Below are 16,880 nucleotides of genomic sequence, written 5' to 3' on the forward strand. Positions count from 1 at the left end.
CCGCAAACCTGGACTGCTCTGCCAAGTTGTTCAGATGAGCCCTTAAAAGCAGGTGGGTCATGGCCTCCCTCCCCCTGGAACCTCTCCTCTAAGCCGCCCCCTTTCTTGCTCTGTGTTCTGAGGTCACAGAGGCCCATACAGCCCTCTTGAGTAGAAGTTGTATTTTTCTCCGATGCCGGCTGACCAGGGATGGGATGGCAGGCGCCCCTCCTTGCTCACTTTTGCCCCGTTGGCTTCGTTCCTTCTTATCCATCTACCTCCTCCATCTCTTTTCTGTGTTCTTATCCATCTCCCTCCTCCATCTCTTTTCTGTGTCTGCTGAGCCGAGAGTCCTGCCCTCTTTTTCTTTGATGGCTTTCTTATCTCACTGTCTCCATCACTGGCTCCTCTCATCTAGCAGTCTTATCTTGACCCCACTTCATCTCACACTTGTGGTCCTGTATTAGACCTTGTCCTTGGCGATAACTTTAGCACCTCAAGCATCTAATGTGTGACAAGTGTCTCCTGTCCTTTAGCCCCCATTTCATCCAGCAATTCTCCAGTCTCACGGCTGAATCCACGAACCCTCTCCACCCATCACACCCATCACACCCCCCACGTCTCCAACATCCCATTTCTCTACTGATAATGGATTCTGAGTTCACAGAGAATATAAAAATAATCCCAGAAGATTCACTTTATCTGCACGCGTGCGTGCTAAGTTGCTTCAGTCATGTCCGACTCTTTGTGACTCTATGGATTGTAGCTCGCCAGGCTCCTCTGTCCGTGGGATTCTCCAGGCAAGGATACTGGAGTGGGTTGCCATGCCCTCTGACCCAGGGATCGAACCCACATCTCTTATGTTTCCTGCATTGGCAGGTGATCTTTACCACTGGAGCCACGTGGGAAGCCTGATTACCTTATCTACTTCCCCACAATTATCACCAGCTTGTCTGCATCTGTATATCGAATTCTCCCTCTTGCCTATTTTACAAAATCAATTTATTGGTTTATTGATAGCTAACAATTAATAAACATTTTATAATAGTAATTTACATATAAACACTAAGGTACACATTAATATTTGTATATTGTTATCCATACATTAATAAAAATAATAATATTTGTATAAACTAATATACTGGTAAATAACTGAATACGTATTTATTACATAAATAAAATGACTCCTGTCTCTCAGGCCAAATTCCATCTGCCCCCATTCCTCACCACTGATTTCTGTCCTGGGTCCCCTGTCCTGGGGTTTTCCAAGGACTTCCCTGGATTTCTCTGTCCAGCACTCTCATCCTAACTCTGGTTCATCATTCTTGCCCGCAGTCATCTTCTTTCTCTTCATATCATTGATTTATTCTTCTCTCCTGGATTACTTACTCTGTAGCACAAACATGCCTTGAAAACACTTCAATCCTTTCTTTAAAAACTCTCTTGACTCTGACCCTCCCAGCTAGCACATCCTTTCTCTGCTCTCCTTAAGAGTACAGATCCTCAGAAGAGTCATCTTTGACCCCTCACTGCCCCTGCTATGCTAAGCCTCCTCTATCAAAAGCCGCTCCGCTCAGCCATCCCTTCCCGCCACACCATCCACATGGGACTTATCTAGTTTGCCAATGACCTACTTTTGCCATCAAAATTCTCTTCTCTGATGCCATTGTTTCAACCTCTTTCTAGCATTTGACTTAGTTGCTCTTTCTGTCTTCTCAAAACACTATTTTAAACGAGGCTTCTGAAACCCCACACTTACCAGGATTTCTCCCACTCTTCAGGGTCACCCTTCTGAAGGCTGTTTTACCTCCCACCCAGTTTCTGAATTCTCCTCCTCTGCTTGTCCTCAAAGCTCTTGAGCTCTCCAGGGCTGTCTTGGCCTTCTTCAGAGTGAGCTCGTTTAGTCATATAATTTAAATGCCATTCTGTATTGACTCATCCATGACATTCTGTGTAGGGATTCTCATGTGTTCAATTGTGACTGATTGTTTAGTCTGTCAAATTGAAAGTGAAGTTTTCATCTCCAGGCCCTCTTAGCTGATTTCAGAGGCAAGAGTCAGGGAGAATCGTAACAGTTCTGAGCTCTTCCCAGTGGACACTTGTTTATGAAGCATCGTGAGCTGCTTGTGATGTAGATTCTTTTCTTGCAGCCTCTCAAACTAACCTTTGCATTCCTAGCCTTTCTGAAATGCACCAGTCAAAACACTATTGCTAAGACTTTCTGTTTTCATCTCCTGGGAGGCTAAAGCTTTCTAAGGTTCTTCTGTGGAACTACCACCCTGGCCTCACACCAGTCTGGGCATGGGCCTCTTATCAGTCTCTCCATCTTCCATGCTCTTTCCTCCCTACCAACAAAGAGACATTTGGGCTTCCTAGGTGGAACAGTTGGTAAAGAGCTCACTGCCTGTGCAGGAGATGCAAGGGAGGCAGGTTCATTCCCTGGGTCAGGAAGATCCCCTGGAGTAGAATGTGGGAATCCTTTCCAGTATTCTTACCTGGAAAATTCCACGGGCAGAGGAGCCTGGTGGGCCTACAGGCCACCAGGGTCAAAAAGAATCAGACATGCCTGAGTGACTGGAAACACACACACACACAAAACAAGGAGACATCCAGATTAGGAATTGGGAGTCACAATTCCTACCAGTTTTCATCATCACATCTGATGGATTCCTTTGAGCTTGGTCCGTGGGGCCAACTTCTTACTGAAAGAAGATGCCAACCCTTCCCCTGAATGTGACCAACACCTGGGCACATCTTCAAAGCATCCAGCAGTGCGTGCTTGCTCCTCCAGTGCTGTCTCTGGGGACAGGGTCCTGATGAACCTGGGCAAGACCAGCTTTCCACACGCTGATGCTTTCCTTTGGCCACCCCACACAGTTGGTCAAACGGCATCACGTGCTGCCTCCCGAAGGCTCTCTGCACTTGGCCTCAGGACACCACGCTCTGGAATTCCTCCTCCCTTGTGGCTGCCCTATCACAGTCTTGTTTCCTCCTCCTTCTCCATCGCCCTGCTAGCACACGTCACACGTCACACGGAGTCCTATGGAAAGTCACACACATACTGTCGCGGTCACACACTCCTGTGTCCAGAGGGCCTCAGACCAGTGCAGAGACACAAGATGACAAGCTTACAGACGCAAGCCCATGCTAGGAGCTCAGGCCCCCTCCCAAGCCTGAGGCTCTGCACAATGCCTTGTTGCTGCCCCGAGGCTCCACCTTAAGGCTCACCCTCAGGCTGCAGTCTGGCCTCAGCCAGGCATCGCTCACTGGCCCTTGGCCACACGGACCAGAACTGTGCTCATGTGGCTCCTCCCAGACGGTGTCCACAACATCTTGGTTAAAAGGAAGGGGGTTTGTCAGTGCTATGGAGAAGGCAATGGCACCCCACTCCAGTACTCTTGCGTGGAAAATCCCATGGATGGAGGAGCCTGGTAGGCTGCAGACCACGGGGTCGTGAAGAGTTGGACACGACTGAGCGACTTCACTTTCACTTTTCCCTTTCATGCATTGGAGAAAGAAATGGCAGCCCACTCCAGTGTTCTTGCCTGGAGAATCCCAGGGACGGGGGAGCCTGGTGGACCGCCATCTATGGGGTCGCACAGAGTCGGACACGACTGAAGCGACTTAGCAACAGCAGCAGCAGCAGTGCTATGCTTTTAATGCCTTCTAAATATTATTTTATAATCTGAGCTATAATTTATCTGAGCCTGGAGAAGCTTTTAGTCAGTCTCTGTTACAGTCTTTTCTTATATTAAATCTCAATCCCTGTTTTATGATTTTTAGATGTCCCCTTCATTATTTGACAAACCTCTTTAGTAGGGGAGAGAAAATCGGAACACTGCTTTATGAGTGTCATTTGGGAATATTACATCCTCTTTCCAAGTATCAGTTATAGGCCATCATCCTTTTTGCAGTCTCTTTGAATATTATCCTTGTTATGTATCACTTAAATTTGCCTCATTTTATTCTCAGAGGATTATGCAGGCAGGTGAGCCTTACAGTGACCCAGCAATATACGCTCCTGTTCTAATGTTTCTAACCCCCTAGCAGTTACCTAGTGGTACCAAGGTGAGTTCACTTCAGTTACTTAGTCATGTCCAACTCTTTGCAACCCCATGGACTGCAACACTCCATGTTTCCCTATCACCAGCTCCAGGATCTTACTCAAACTCATGTCCATCCAGTCAGTGATGCCATCCAACCATCTCATCCTCTTTCATCCCCTTCTCCTCCCGCCTTCAATCTTTCCCAGCATCAGGGTCTTTTCAGATGAGTCAGTTCTTCGCATCAGGTGGCCAAAGAACTGGAGTTTCAGCTTCAGCATCAGTCTTTCCAATGAATATTCAGGACTGATTTCTTTTAGGATGGACTGGGTGGATCTCCTTGCAATCCAAGGGACTCTGAAGAGTCTTCTCCAACACCACAGTTCAAAGGCATCAATTCATCAGTGCTCAGCTTTCTTTATAGTCCCACTCTCACATCCATACATGACTACTGGAAAAACCATAGCTTTGACTCAGTGGACCTCTGTTGGCAAAGTAATGTTTCTGCTTTTGAATATGCTGTTTAGGATGGTCATAGCTTTTCTTCCAAGGAGCAAACGTCTTTTAATTTCATGGCTGGAGTCACCATCTGCAGTGATTTTGGAGCCCAGAAAAATAAAGTCTGACACTGTTTCCATTGTTTCCCCATCTATTTGCCATAAAGTGATGGGAGTGGATGCTATGATCTTAGTTTTCTGAATGTTGAGCTTTAAAACAACTTTTACACTCTTCTCTTTCACTTTCATCAAGAGGCTCTTCAGTTCTTCTTCACTTTCTGCCATAAGGGTGGTGTCATCTGCATATCTGAGGTTATTTGTATTTCCCCCTGCAATCTTGATTCCAGCCTGTACTTCCTCCAGCCCAGTTTTTCTCATGCTGTATTCTACATATAAGTTAAATAAGCACAGTGACAGTATACAGCCTTGATGTACTCCTTTTCCTATTTGGAACCAGTCTGTTGTTCCATGTCCAGTTCTAACTGTTGCTTCCTGACCTGCATACACATTTCTCAAGAGACAGGTCAGGTGGTCTGGTATTCCTGTTTCTTTCAGAATTTTCCAGTTTATTGTGATCCACACAGTCAAAGGCTTTGGTGTAGTCAATAAATCAGAAGTAGATGGTTTTCTGGAACTCTCTTGCTTTTTCGATGATCCAGTAGATGTTGGCAATTTGACCTCTGGTTCCTCTGCCTTTTCTAAAACCAGCTGGAACATCTGGAAGTTCACGGTTTATGTACTGTTGAAGCCTGGCTCTGAGAATTTTTTGTACCTAGACAACGTATCAAAAGCCAGAGACATCACTTTGCCAACAGAGGTCTATCTAGTCAAAGCTATGGTTTATCCAGTAGTCATATATGGATGTGAAAGATGGACTATAAAGAAGGTTGAGTGCTGAAGAATTGATGCTTTTGAACTGGGGTGCTGGAGAAGACTCTTGAGAGTCCCTTGGACAGCAAGGAGATCAAACCAGTCAATCCTAAAAGAAATCAGTCCTGAATCTTCATTGGAAGAACTGATGCTGAAGCTGAAGCTCCAATACTTGTCCACCTGATATGATGAGCCGAATCATTGGAAAAGACCCTGATGCTGGGAAAGATTGAAGGCAGGAGGAGGAAGGGGCAACAGGGGGTAAGATGGTTGGATGGCATCACCACCTCAATGGATGTGAGTTTCAGCGAGCTCCCAGAGGTAGTGAATGACAGGGAAGGCTGGTGTGCTGCAGTCCATCGAGTCGTAAAGTTTTGGACACAACTTAGCAACTGAACAACAATAACACGTGGTGTGCTAATGCCCCCTGAGTTAATTCCTGGATCAGGACAGAAGTCTGTAGGTGGGTTGGCAGCAGCACAGCTTCTTGGGCATGTTTGCTGAGGAACCAGCAATGAATTTAAATCATATTATTTTTCTTCATACTCTAGGTAGATGTTGATGCAAACTCATTGAATTCCAATGATGTTTTTGTCCTGAAACTGCGACAAAATAATGGCTACATCTGGATAGGAAAAGGCTCCACACAGGAGGAGGAGAAAGGAGCAGAGTACGTGGCAAGCGTCCTCAAATGCAAAACTGCGACGATTCAGGAAGGCAAGGAACCAGGTGTGTACAGGTGGGGCCAAGGACACGAGCCAGAACTTACATTTGGTGTACTTGCTCATCATGTAATTTATCTTTTTTTATAAAAAGGAACTTTGAAATGGTTATAGGGCATTAAAAACCCATTAACTAGTTGCAAGAATGGGTGATGGTACCTGCTCTATTTGTGGAACATCTGCTATATTTAAGTAACGTAGCAGTGAACTTGAGGTGAGGTGCAATTATTTGTTACTGTAAAGCAATACCGACCATACGCTCCTGAAAATGCATAGGTTAACTCAGTGTGTTTTCCACAGAGGAGTTTTGGAATTCCCTTGGAGGGAAAAAAGACTACCAGACCTCTCCTCTGCTAGAATCTCAGGCTGAAGACCATCCACCTCGGCTTTACGGCTGCTCCAACAAAACTGGAAGATTCATTGTAAGCATCCTGAGAAACCACGGGGTAGAACCGAACAGTAGGGGGAAGGGAGGCATTCTGATGCTGCTCTGAGTGTTTCCAGTGGCGTTCCTACTCCAATCCCAGTTTTGGTTTACTTGCAAACCACAGATGCCAATCTTGGCTCCACACAGGGCTGATTTTAGGAGCCAGTGATAATGGATGGGAGAGCATGGAAATACTCAAGCGGCTCTTAAAAATATCAGCTACTTTGCACCCGTGTCAGCGTGTGGCTGTTGCTGTATGCATATGCACATGGTTGGATTTGGTAATTTAATAATTTGACACTTTTGGTGTGCAGCAATAGTGGTTTCTGTGATCAAACTATGTAAAATGTTACACTTCAGTTTCCCAGGGGAGTCAAACATCTCACCGTGTTGATGGAATGGAAAACATTATGGAAATATTATGATCATTGAGCAAAATCACAGAAAGCTCTACACACACCTGCAAGTGAGCTGAAATCAGCAGGAATAGTTTATGTCACAGTCACATTCACAAGCTTTGAATTCTAGGCAATTTGAAGTAAAAGTGTCTGTGTACAAGTATTCTCTATGCATCTCTGAAATATCCTGGGCTGAGCCCCTCATCTCAGTTTAATCACAAAAATTCTGCTTTCTCTATTTGACATACTAGGCTTTTGTATAAATTTTTCATTTAATTTGATAAATTAAATTGCTGATTTAATTAATAAATAAATTAATTTCTGATAAAATTTGAACTGAAGATTTGGTCACCCTGTCTTGGTAAATACAAGCTTTACTTTTGAACACACACATCAACTTTAATATTTTCCCAGGTACATTGCATGCTTGAAATAAAATGCTTTGAAGAAGAAACTGCTCATATGTGAAACCCACTTGCAGCTTACAAGTGACTTGACCTAAAGATTAAAGATTTAAATGGTGAATTGTGATAAACATTAGGTTGTTAGGCACCACAATTGTTCATCTACTTTGCAGGAAATCCCTGTATTTTATAAATTTTTCATCAGGGAAATCTGTTTTACTCTTTTGTCTGTTATTTGGTATTACATCCAAATAACATCTTTTTCAGTATGAGCCTCTATAATTTCTTGAGAGTATTATTTGCTAATATTTCTATAAATATCATGCTTGTTTCCAATGAAGATATATTTTACAAAAATGAATATGCAAATATATACTCACAAATATAATTCCTAGGCTTTTTCTTAAGTTTAAAAAATCTATTAGTTTTTGGCTTTTGTCATTCATATTTAAGAGAAATATACTTTTTTCTTTACACCTATTCATTTTCTTGTTTGACATTTGGAACTCTAATTCTTAACATTTTAAGGAAAAGGAGTGTTGCTAACAAGTGTTTGATCTTATTACCATCATCAGAAAACAGGCTTTAGACGTGCAGATTCATACAAGACAGCAGAGTCTAGTGGTCAAAAGCACAGCTTTTAGAACCAGTGTGCCTGTTCAATATCACTTACTTGGTGATATTTCTTACTGGCTGTGTGACCTGAGGCTGGTCACTTACCCTCTCTGTGTTATAATGTTCTCATCTGAAAAATGGGGCTAATCCTAGTACCGACTTCACAGAGTTGTGAATATTATCTTGGTTGTTGCTTATAAAGAATTAGAACGGTGCCTGGCATGGTATATTCTGTAAAAAGATATATAAACACATTTCTTGCCCTCTGTACATGGCTAGTGTTTGTTTTTTGTGTAACAATCTGAGAATACCATCAGATTGCAACAAATTGGTATTGTCATGCTTAAGGGGCTGCAGGTGAGGTTCATGCCTGTTTATCCATGGACAGAGCCCAGGAACACAGGAGGCTATGCTGAGTCCCATTGGCTAATGTGACACAGCCAAGGGCACAGTCAGCTTTACTTGCAGAGTCACACGGCAGAGGGGCAACATGAAGAACTGCAAACCCTAATCCAATCTGTCACCACCTTCTAATGATTAGGGGGAGTTTCATCCAGAATTCTTTAAAAAATTTGAACTTTAATGAATGCCTGCTGGTATTGGGTGTGTTAAACTAGCCAATTACCCTTTAGTGTTAGCTCTGGAGAACACAATTTAACCCATTTAAAATAAAAATAATGACACTTTGCTTATGGAATATTGTTATTTTATTTAAAATGGTTGATTTTTTAAAATGACCAGATCTATTGATTTTATTAAAATAATCTTGACCTACCTACAAAATGAAAGAATATGTAATACCTGCATCATAAACTTAAATGTCTTTAGGAACCAGGAAGGCAACAGAAACCTGCGAAGCAACTTGTCACAAAGAACTGGAAGTAGACGAAACTATGGCTATATTTCTTGTGCATGGTCTCTCTAAAGCCATATGCAATATTTATGTTAAATACTCTCCTCCCTAAATAAGATAGCCTCAGTTTGTGATACATGACTAAATAAATGATTATTTAAGTCTTTATTGCCCAAAGGGAAGGAAAAAAATGACTAACAAACTTTTTTTTTCCCCGCTATGCTCCAGATAATACAAAGCATTTGTATCCTTTATATTAGAAAAATCACTGCTTGACTGTTGGCTTATAAAGCTTTTTTATACATTTCAGATTGAAGAGGTTCCAGGAGAGTTCACCCAGGATGATTTAGCAGAAGATGATGTCATGCTGTTAGATGCTTGGGAACAGGTAAAACTGTATTCTGTTCATGGCAAGAGAGTGTGTTTATACTTGAGAGCTGATACAACCTTCTTTGAGAAATGGCAAGTTTAATAATAAATAGACCCATGGATTTAGGCTATATTTATAAGAAACTTTCCTCAGTTTGGCAAAAAATAAAACTAATGCATATGGCAAGTTTTCTTAAGCTGGAAATGATCCCATGGCTATCCATCTTTGGCTGTATAGTTTTAAGTGGAAACAACAAACAAACAACAAAAAACTCCTGTTTTTCATGTATTTTGTAAGATTTATTTGTTCCTTATTTATTCAGACATTCATTCATTCTTATTCATTCATACGTGTAAGTAATAAATGCATTAGTGGGTTGCAATGCCTCAGGGGGAGAAGGCAATGGCACCCCACTCCAGTACTCTTGCCTGGAAAATCCCATGGACGGAGGGGCCTGGTGGGCTGCAGTCCATGGGGTCGCTAAGAGTCCGACACGACTGAGCAACTTCACTCTCACTTTTCACTTTCACGCATTGGAGAAGGAAATGGCAACCCACTCCAGTGTTCTTGCCTGGAGAATCCCAGGGACGGGGGAGCCTGGTGGGCTGCCGTCTATGGGGTTGCACAGGGTCGGACATGACTGAAGTAACTTAGCAGCAGCAGCATGCCTCAGGGAGACTGAAATATTCAGAATTTCTCTTGAAATCTGACAAGAAGTCATAGGAGACCTGGCCCCTGGAGAAGAAACAAACAATACTTTTGAATCTACACACTAAAATACGTTACTGTTAATATATATGTCTTTATTTGTAGCAAATTAATGGTGATTTTGTATGTCACATCGATGTGTGTTAGTCACTCAGTCATGTCTGACTCTTTGCGACCCCGTGTATTGTAGCCCACCAGGCTCCTCTGTCCATGGGATTCTCCAGGCAAGAATACTGGAGTGGGTTGTCATGCCCTCTTTCCGGGGGATCTGCCCAACCCAGGGATCAAACCCAGGTCTCCTGCATTGCAGGTGGATCCTATACTGTCTGAGCCACCAGGGAAGTCATACCTGAGAGTCGTTTTCTTTTAACCTCTATGTAAACTAATAATGGCTTCTTTGGTGGTTCATTGGTAAAGAATCTGCCTGACAATGCAGGAGACACAGGTTTGATCCCTGGGTTGGGAAGATCCCCTAGAGGAGGAAATGGCAACCCACTCAGTATTCTTGCCTGGAAAATCACATACAGAGGAGTCTGGAGGGCTACAGTCTATGGGTTCGCAAAAGAGTCAGACATGATTTATCGACTAAAGAGCAGCAAATTAATAATAGTGACAGGGAAAAATAAATGTTAGGAGCTACATTGTGTAGAACAAATATAAAATATGTTCCTGAATTAGGCCTAGTCTTTAGTCAACCACAGAGATTTGTTATTTTTAGGTCTGTTCTTGTTAAATTATTCAGTTATATTATACTTTAGCTTCTTGGTCTTGAATTAGCATATTTGAATTTGGGATCTGGTCACAGATTCTCCCTAAGTGAATGGATCACTTATTTCTAGATATGAAATATAAAACCTCATGTCAATAAAACACCTTTGTGTACTTAAGAATTACAAAATAAGAAAGTCTCATTATTCAGAAGAATTTAATCTTTTCCATTTGCAGTCAACTCTGTTGCTTCCATGATCAAGGATGCTTTAGAATATTTCCAGTACTACACTTCATTTTTTTTTAACTATGCTTTTTATTTACTCAGCAGTGTTGTCATGGTTTATTCTGTACCTGTAGGCAAATATTCCAGCACTTTGAGTACGAATTAGAATATAATCAAAACTAACTTCACCAAAATTTCTCTGCCAACAAGTGATCTTAAAGTGATTTAAATATAAGGGAATTCAGGAGAATTTTTCATCACTGAAGTACACAACCTACATTTGACAAGAAGGATACATGCAGAACTTAGATCAGGTTTTAAAGAATCAGTATTTAAATACTAAACAATATTTGGGCTTTCCTGGTGGCTCAGACTGTAAAGAATCTGCCTGCAATGTGGGAGACCTGGGTTCGATCTCTGGGTTGGAAAGATCCCCTGGAGGAGGGCATGGCAACCCACTCCAGTATTCTTGCCTGGGGAATCCCCATGGACAGAGGAGTCTGGCAAGCTGTAGTCCATGGGGTTGCAAAGAGTGGGACATGACTGAGTGACTAAGCACACACACACGTAGCACTTTTCCCAAAGTGTGACAGGATGCCTTAACATAGAAGAAGACTAGGTTTAAGTTAGGGGTTCCTAAAGGGAGTGTGGGGTGCCCATGAACAAGCTACATATGGCTCCCTCAGGATAATAATATGGGAATAATGCCTGCTTTACACACCCCAGGAGCATGTGTGCATAAAACCCAGCCGGTATGTTGTTTTCAGGAAGGCTCACTTTGTAAACTAGAAAAATACTATATAAACATAAAATACCAGAATGTGATATCTAGCATCAAACTGGCTGGATACAAATTCAGGCATCTCTTAATAAGTGTAGACATTAGGAAAGCGACGGGACTTCTCTGGACCTGCATCTCCACATCCCTGACTTTGGGGCTGTGAAGATTCAGTGAGATGGTATGAGAAGCACTTTGCATAAGGCTCACACTGCATCTAGACTCCCAAAATTATGAGTATTATTATTGCTTCATTTTGCAGATTTTTATTTGGATTGGAAAAGATGCCAATGAAGTTGAGAAATCAGAATCTCTGAAGTCTGGTAAGCTGGATCCCACGGGTAATTAGGACATAATTCTGAACAGTTGTTACCAAGTTCCTGATTTCTCTTTGCACCACATCCTCCAAAACCATGTATCAAAACCAAGAAGAATCAGAAGAATCTTAGCTTTCATCTTCAGAACTAAAGAGAAGTGGAATTTTTTTTAAACTGAAGAATTTCAGAATAGGAATAAGAAAATTATGTTTTGTTATCTAATTTAGGATATAATTATATCAATTTATTCTTAGACTTTTAAATTCATTTTTTAAAATTATGGGAATAGTAAAAGCTCCATAACTCTGATAATCTAGATTTTTATAAATTCCTTTTGAGGAATGCTGTTCTTTCTGGCAGTACTTTGTTGTTGTTGTTTTTTGCATTATTGCAAAGTAAAGAATAATTATGCTATAAGGATAATTCCATAAAGTTTGGAATTTTTTTCAGGCAATAATGAGACATGCACATTCCAGATATGAGAAAATAATAAGGAATTGTCCAAATGGAGTAGCATTGGCTACTTTGGGCCAATGAAAATTTGATTTATTACTTTTATTGGAAGGCTTTTCATTCTTTAGTTATTTTACTTTAGTTGAAACTAACCAAATTTATTTGTTTTTTAAACTCTTTTTTAGCCAAAATATACCTTGAGACCGACCCTTCTGGAAGAGACAAGAGGACGCCAATTGTCATCATAAAACAGGGTCATGAGCCACCTACTTTCACAGGCTGGTTCCTGGGCTGGGATTCCAGCAGGTGGTAAACTGATTTCTGTAGGAAAAAAACAAATATAATGGGGCAGCTGTCCCAGGGGGGAAGGAGGAGCTTGTTTAACTTTAGAAAATTAACCTCAGCCATATGGCTATTTTTCCGTGCTTAGAATTGGTTTGAAATTTCTTTTAAACTGGAATTTTCTTATGTTAATATTTTTATAACTTTTCTTATGGACCAATATTAGCTCTGCTGGATGCTGACATATCTTTATATATGACTTTTTAAAGGGGAAAAACTATACACAATCTAGGGGAGTTTGTCAGCAACTTTTACAATTCAGGAGCCATTAGCCAAACTCCTACTTTTAATATACCATGGAAGAAAGTTATACCTGCCTTTGAGGTTATTCTTCTTTCTATGTATTGTGTTGAAAAGAATCACCTATTTGCAGTAAGATTTCTGTTAAGATGGTTTTAAAAGTTTGTTATTTTCCTTCTTTAGCAGATGTAACTGTGATAAGTATTAACTCCTAAGCATAATTTCCTAAGAGAAACTTTACCTTTTTGGCCTTTTAAGAAGCCTTTGAAAGCACAGCTCTTTCTTGACAAATGATTTATATTCTTAACCCACTTTTATATACATCCATATATTTGACAGTACCTGTTTAACATCACAAAAGATACATACAAAAAAGGCTTCACTAATACTGTCTTTATTATTAAAATACATATCTTTTAAAAGGTGACATGTTGTGACATTTTATTCAAGTGTGATGTGTGAGTTAATTACACGGTCAACTTTAAGATTAAAATACTTTTATATATAAATATGAATTTAATTTTTAAAAACTCATTAAGTAGTTAGAATTAAACTTTTCCATAGCTACAAAGTTAATATCATAGTGTAAATGAAACCCGGGCCTTGTTAAAAGATAAATAGAAGCGTATTAACCATTTTAAGAATATTTTTTTGCGCAAAATCCTTCTTGGATTCAGCAGTGCCAAACCGAGCACTGGGGAGAGATTTTCACGGAGAAAAGGTGGCAAGAAAGCAAGGAAATTACTGCTGATTGGCTACAGCTTGAACCCTAGTTGATTGTGATTGGTTGTCCTTAGGTTTTGATTTCGTAAGCAGTGAGGCATTTACAGGCTTAGATCTTGGTTTGCTTCCGGAAGTGGGAGCTTGCTCTATACAATGGGTCTGAAGCCTAAAAAAGTAGGGAGATACCTCAGGGTTCTCTCCTGTCCTGGGCTACAAAACATTCACCTTAACAGACCGAGCTGTTTAAGCCTGCGCTGTGAAAACACGACTTTCTCAAATCCCAAACGCAAGCACTCGGCGGCAGGTGTGCCATCAACACACGCCCTGAGGGAAGGACAAAACCCTGGGGCGGTCACAGAAAGTACCAGCAAAAACAGCTGCTGTATCATCAGTCCTGCGTCAGTCAATTGAAGGGCTGTTGGTGGACAGTGGGGATAAAGAGGATCTGTAAAAATTGCCTGAAAAAGGTGAGCTAGGGAATTCCTTTTTGCATTTCACACCCAAAAGTGATATGGCTGGAAGAAACGCCTGCAACACGTGTGAAGTCAGCCTAGGGCAGGGGAACCAGGCTACTTCTAAAAAGAACATTTGGTGGATTATAGCGGGGCCGTCGTTCTGTGATATCGTGTAGCCTTAAAACTCCTATTATACGTAAACACATATGGAAATTAGTCTTTTGGATTTGAAATGCACTTTCATACAGCCGAATTAATAAATATAAAAGTCACATGAATTATTTTCTATTTTTCTAGAATGGAGCTATTGCTTACTAATGTTTAATATGAAAGGTTAGATTGCTTTATTGTCTCTGATTTTCCTCAAAGATGTTTGGGATGAAAAACTAACAAATTTAGCTGCCAGCTAGTGCTTTACAGACCTTTCTTAGCTTCAAAAAATATAGCAAACTGGTCTTTGTGTGAAATTTGTGACCGGAAAGAACATTAATGAATCCAGGAAAGTCGAGTACTAGTCAGAAATAAGTATTTCTTATTTACTACTTCTTCTGAAGTAGCATGCTCAAGAATTTCAAATAAGGAATTGGATCATGGCATTAACTTTGAACAGAAGACCAGGAAACAAAGAACCTATGTAAAGTGAACTATTGTTTTGTGTTTGAGCATTGTTTGTTTGTTTTGCAAGATTGTCCTAGAATTGGCTTCAAAATAGTTTCTGTGCTGGACAGATGACTCAGAGAGATTAAATTCTAGTCAAAAGGAAGAAAAGAATGTTCGTATTCATTGCATGTAAGGAAGCGCATCTTGTAGTTTAAAAACTGTATTTTCAAAATGTTTTTTCTTGCTCTATCTTTAGATGTTTTTTCCCATTATGATTTCTCCCTTTTTAGTTTTAGATACATGTTAGGTATTTTAAATACATGTTTGATATTGTGACTTCCCTGGTAGCTCAGAGGGTAAAAGCATCTGCCTACAATCGGGACACCTGGGTTCGATCCCTGGGCTGGGAAGATACCCTGGAGAAGGGAATGGCAGCCCACTCCAGTACTCTTACCTGGAAAATCCCATGGACAGAGGAGCCTGGCAGGCTGCAGTCTATGGGGTCGAAAAGAGTCGGACACAACTGAGTGACTTCACTTACACTTTCACTTTAGATATTTTAAAAGTATGTTATGTATTTTATATATTTTCTAAAACAGTCTCTCCTAAATACCATCCTTATTGTACTACCTAAAATATTAATAATGAAATACTTTAGTGATAAAAGAAAAGGTTGGATCCACATTTTATTGTATATGCCTGGATAAATTCCATATGGTTCAAAAATTTAAATGTGAAAATAATAGACTAAAACATGGAATTCCATTGTAATGGGGAGATAATCTCTCAAGAACTGATAGAATAAGAAAATCAGTAAGGACCTAGAGATTTTGAACAGCTTTCTCAGCCACTTTAACCTAATTGATGTGTAGTGAACACTTCACCAATAAAGTGCTTAGTCGCTTGTTGTGTCCAACTCTTTGTAGCCTGCCAGGCTCCTTTGTCCATGGGGATTCTCCAGGCAAGAACACTGGAGTAGGTGGGCAGGCTTTCCTCCAGGAGATCTTCCCAATCCAGGGACTGAACCCAAGTCTCCTGCATTGCGGGTGGATTCTTTACCATCTGAGCCACCAGGGAAGCCCCCACCAATAACGGCAGTACATGTAATTGGTTTTTAAGGGCACTTAAATTCTTTGCCAAGAGAGAAAATATTCTGGACCATACAACAAATTTCAACAGATGTTAAGTATTGAAATCATACAAACTGTGTTCTCTAATCACAATGGAATTAAAATAGAAATAACAGGCAGATAGCTTTCTAATCTGCAAATGTTTAGATAAATGAAAAAATCACAAGGGAAACAAATTATTTTTATCTCAATGAAAATTGAAATACAGCCTATTAAAATGTGTGGGATACAGCTAACTCTGGGTTTAAAAGGAAATTCATAGCACTAAATGCTAATATTAGATCAATAGGCCTCAATGATGTAAGCTTCCACCTTAAACTGAGTGAATTAAATCTAAAGGAAACAGAAGAAAATGATTAATACAGACTATTACAGAAAATGGGGGAAAATATAAATTTATATTTATATATACTAATATCAGGAATAAAAGAGGGGTTATACCACAGAATCTATGGACACTGAAAAGAAAATAAGAACCATAATTTTATGCTTATGAATCTGACAGTGATGAAATGGGCAAATTCTTTGGAAGACAAACTAACTCAGGAAGGAACAGAACTTAATTAGCAACACACTGTTGTTCAGTCGCTGAGTTGTATCCTGCTCTCTGTGACCCCATGGACTATAGTCCGACAGTCTCTGTCCATGGGATTTCCCACACAAGAATACTGGAGTCAGTTGCCATTTTCTTCTTCAGGGATCTTCCCAGATCAGGCATCAAACCTGAGTCTCCTGCATTGCTGTGCAGATTCTTTACACTGAGCCACCAGGGAGCAGTAGCAGCACATACACACTTATTAAAGAAATGGAATTCATAGTTAAATGTCTCTGGCAGAGAAAGGCCTAGGTCTAATTGGGCTTCACTGGTGACTTCTATCAGGCATTTGAAAAAGCAGTTATACCAATTTTGTGCAAACTGTTCCCAACAATAGAAGATGAAAGAACATTTTCTGACCCATTTATTAAAGAAACTGAATTCATAGTTAAAACTTCTCTGGTAGAAAAAGGCCTAGGTCTAATTG

The 16,880-nt window shown here is 40.5% G+C and overlaps 1 protein-coding gene across 1 annotated transcript in view; it reads left to right on the top strand.

The window, feature by feature from the left end:
* The window catches only part of SCIN (scinderin), a 78,101-nt gene extending 64,734 nt beyond the window's left edge, over positions 1-13,367 (top strand). The window contains exons 12-16 of the mRNA XM_010862139.1: positions 5,941-6,118; positions 6,412-6,533; positions 9,119-9,196; positions 11,861-11,921; positions 12,554-13,367. Coding sequence (XP_010860441.1) covers positions 5,941-6,118; positions 6,412-6,533; positions 9,119-9,196; positions 11,861-11,921; positions 12,554-12,681 — 567 coding nt within the window. The 3' untranslated portion in view covers positions 12,682-13,367. The remainder of the gene's footprint in view (positions 1-5,940; positions 6,119-6,411; positions 6,534-9,118; positions 9,197-11,860; positions 11,922-12,553) is intronic.
* Positions 13,368-16,880: the final 3,513 nt, after the last annotated feature.

Source organism: Bison bison, unplaced genomic scaffold, assembly GCF_000754665.1.
Source record: "Bison bison bison isolate TAMUID 2011002044 unplaced genomic scaffold, Bison_UMD1.0 scf7180017864479, whole genome shotgun sequence".
Classification (NCBI taxonomy): Eukaryota; Metazoa; Chordata; class Mammalia; order Artiodactyla; family Bovidae; genus Bison; species Bison bison.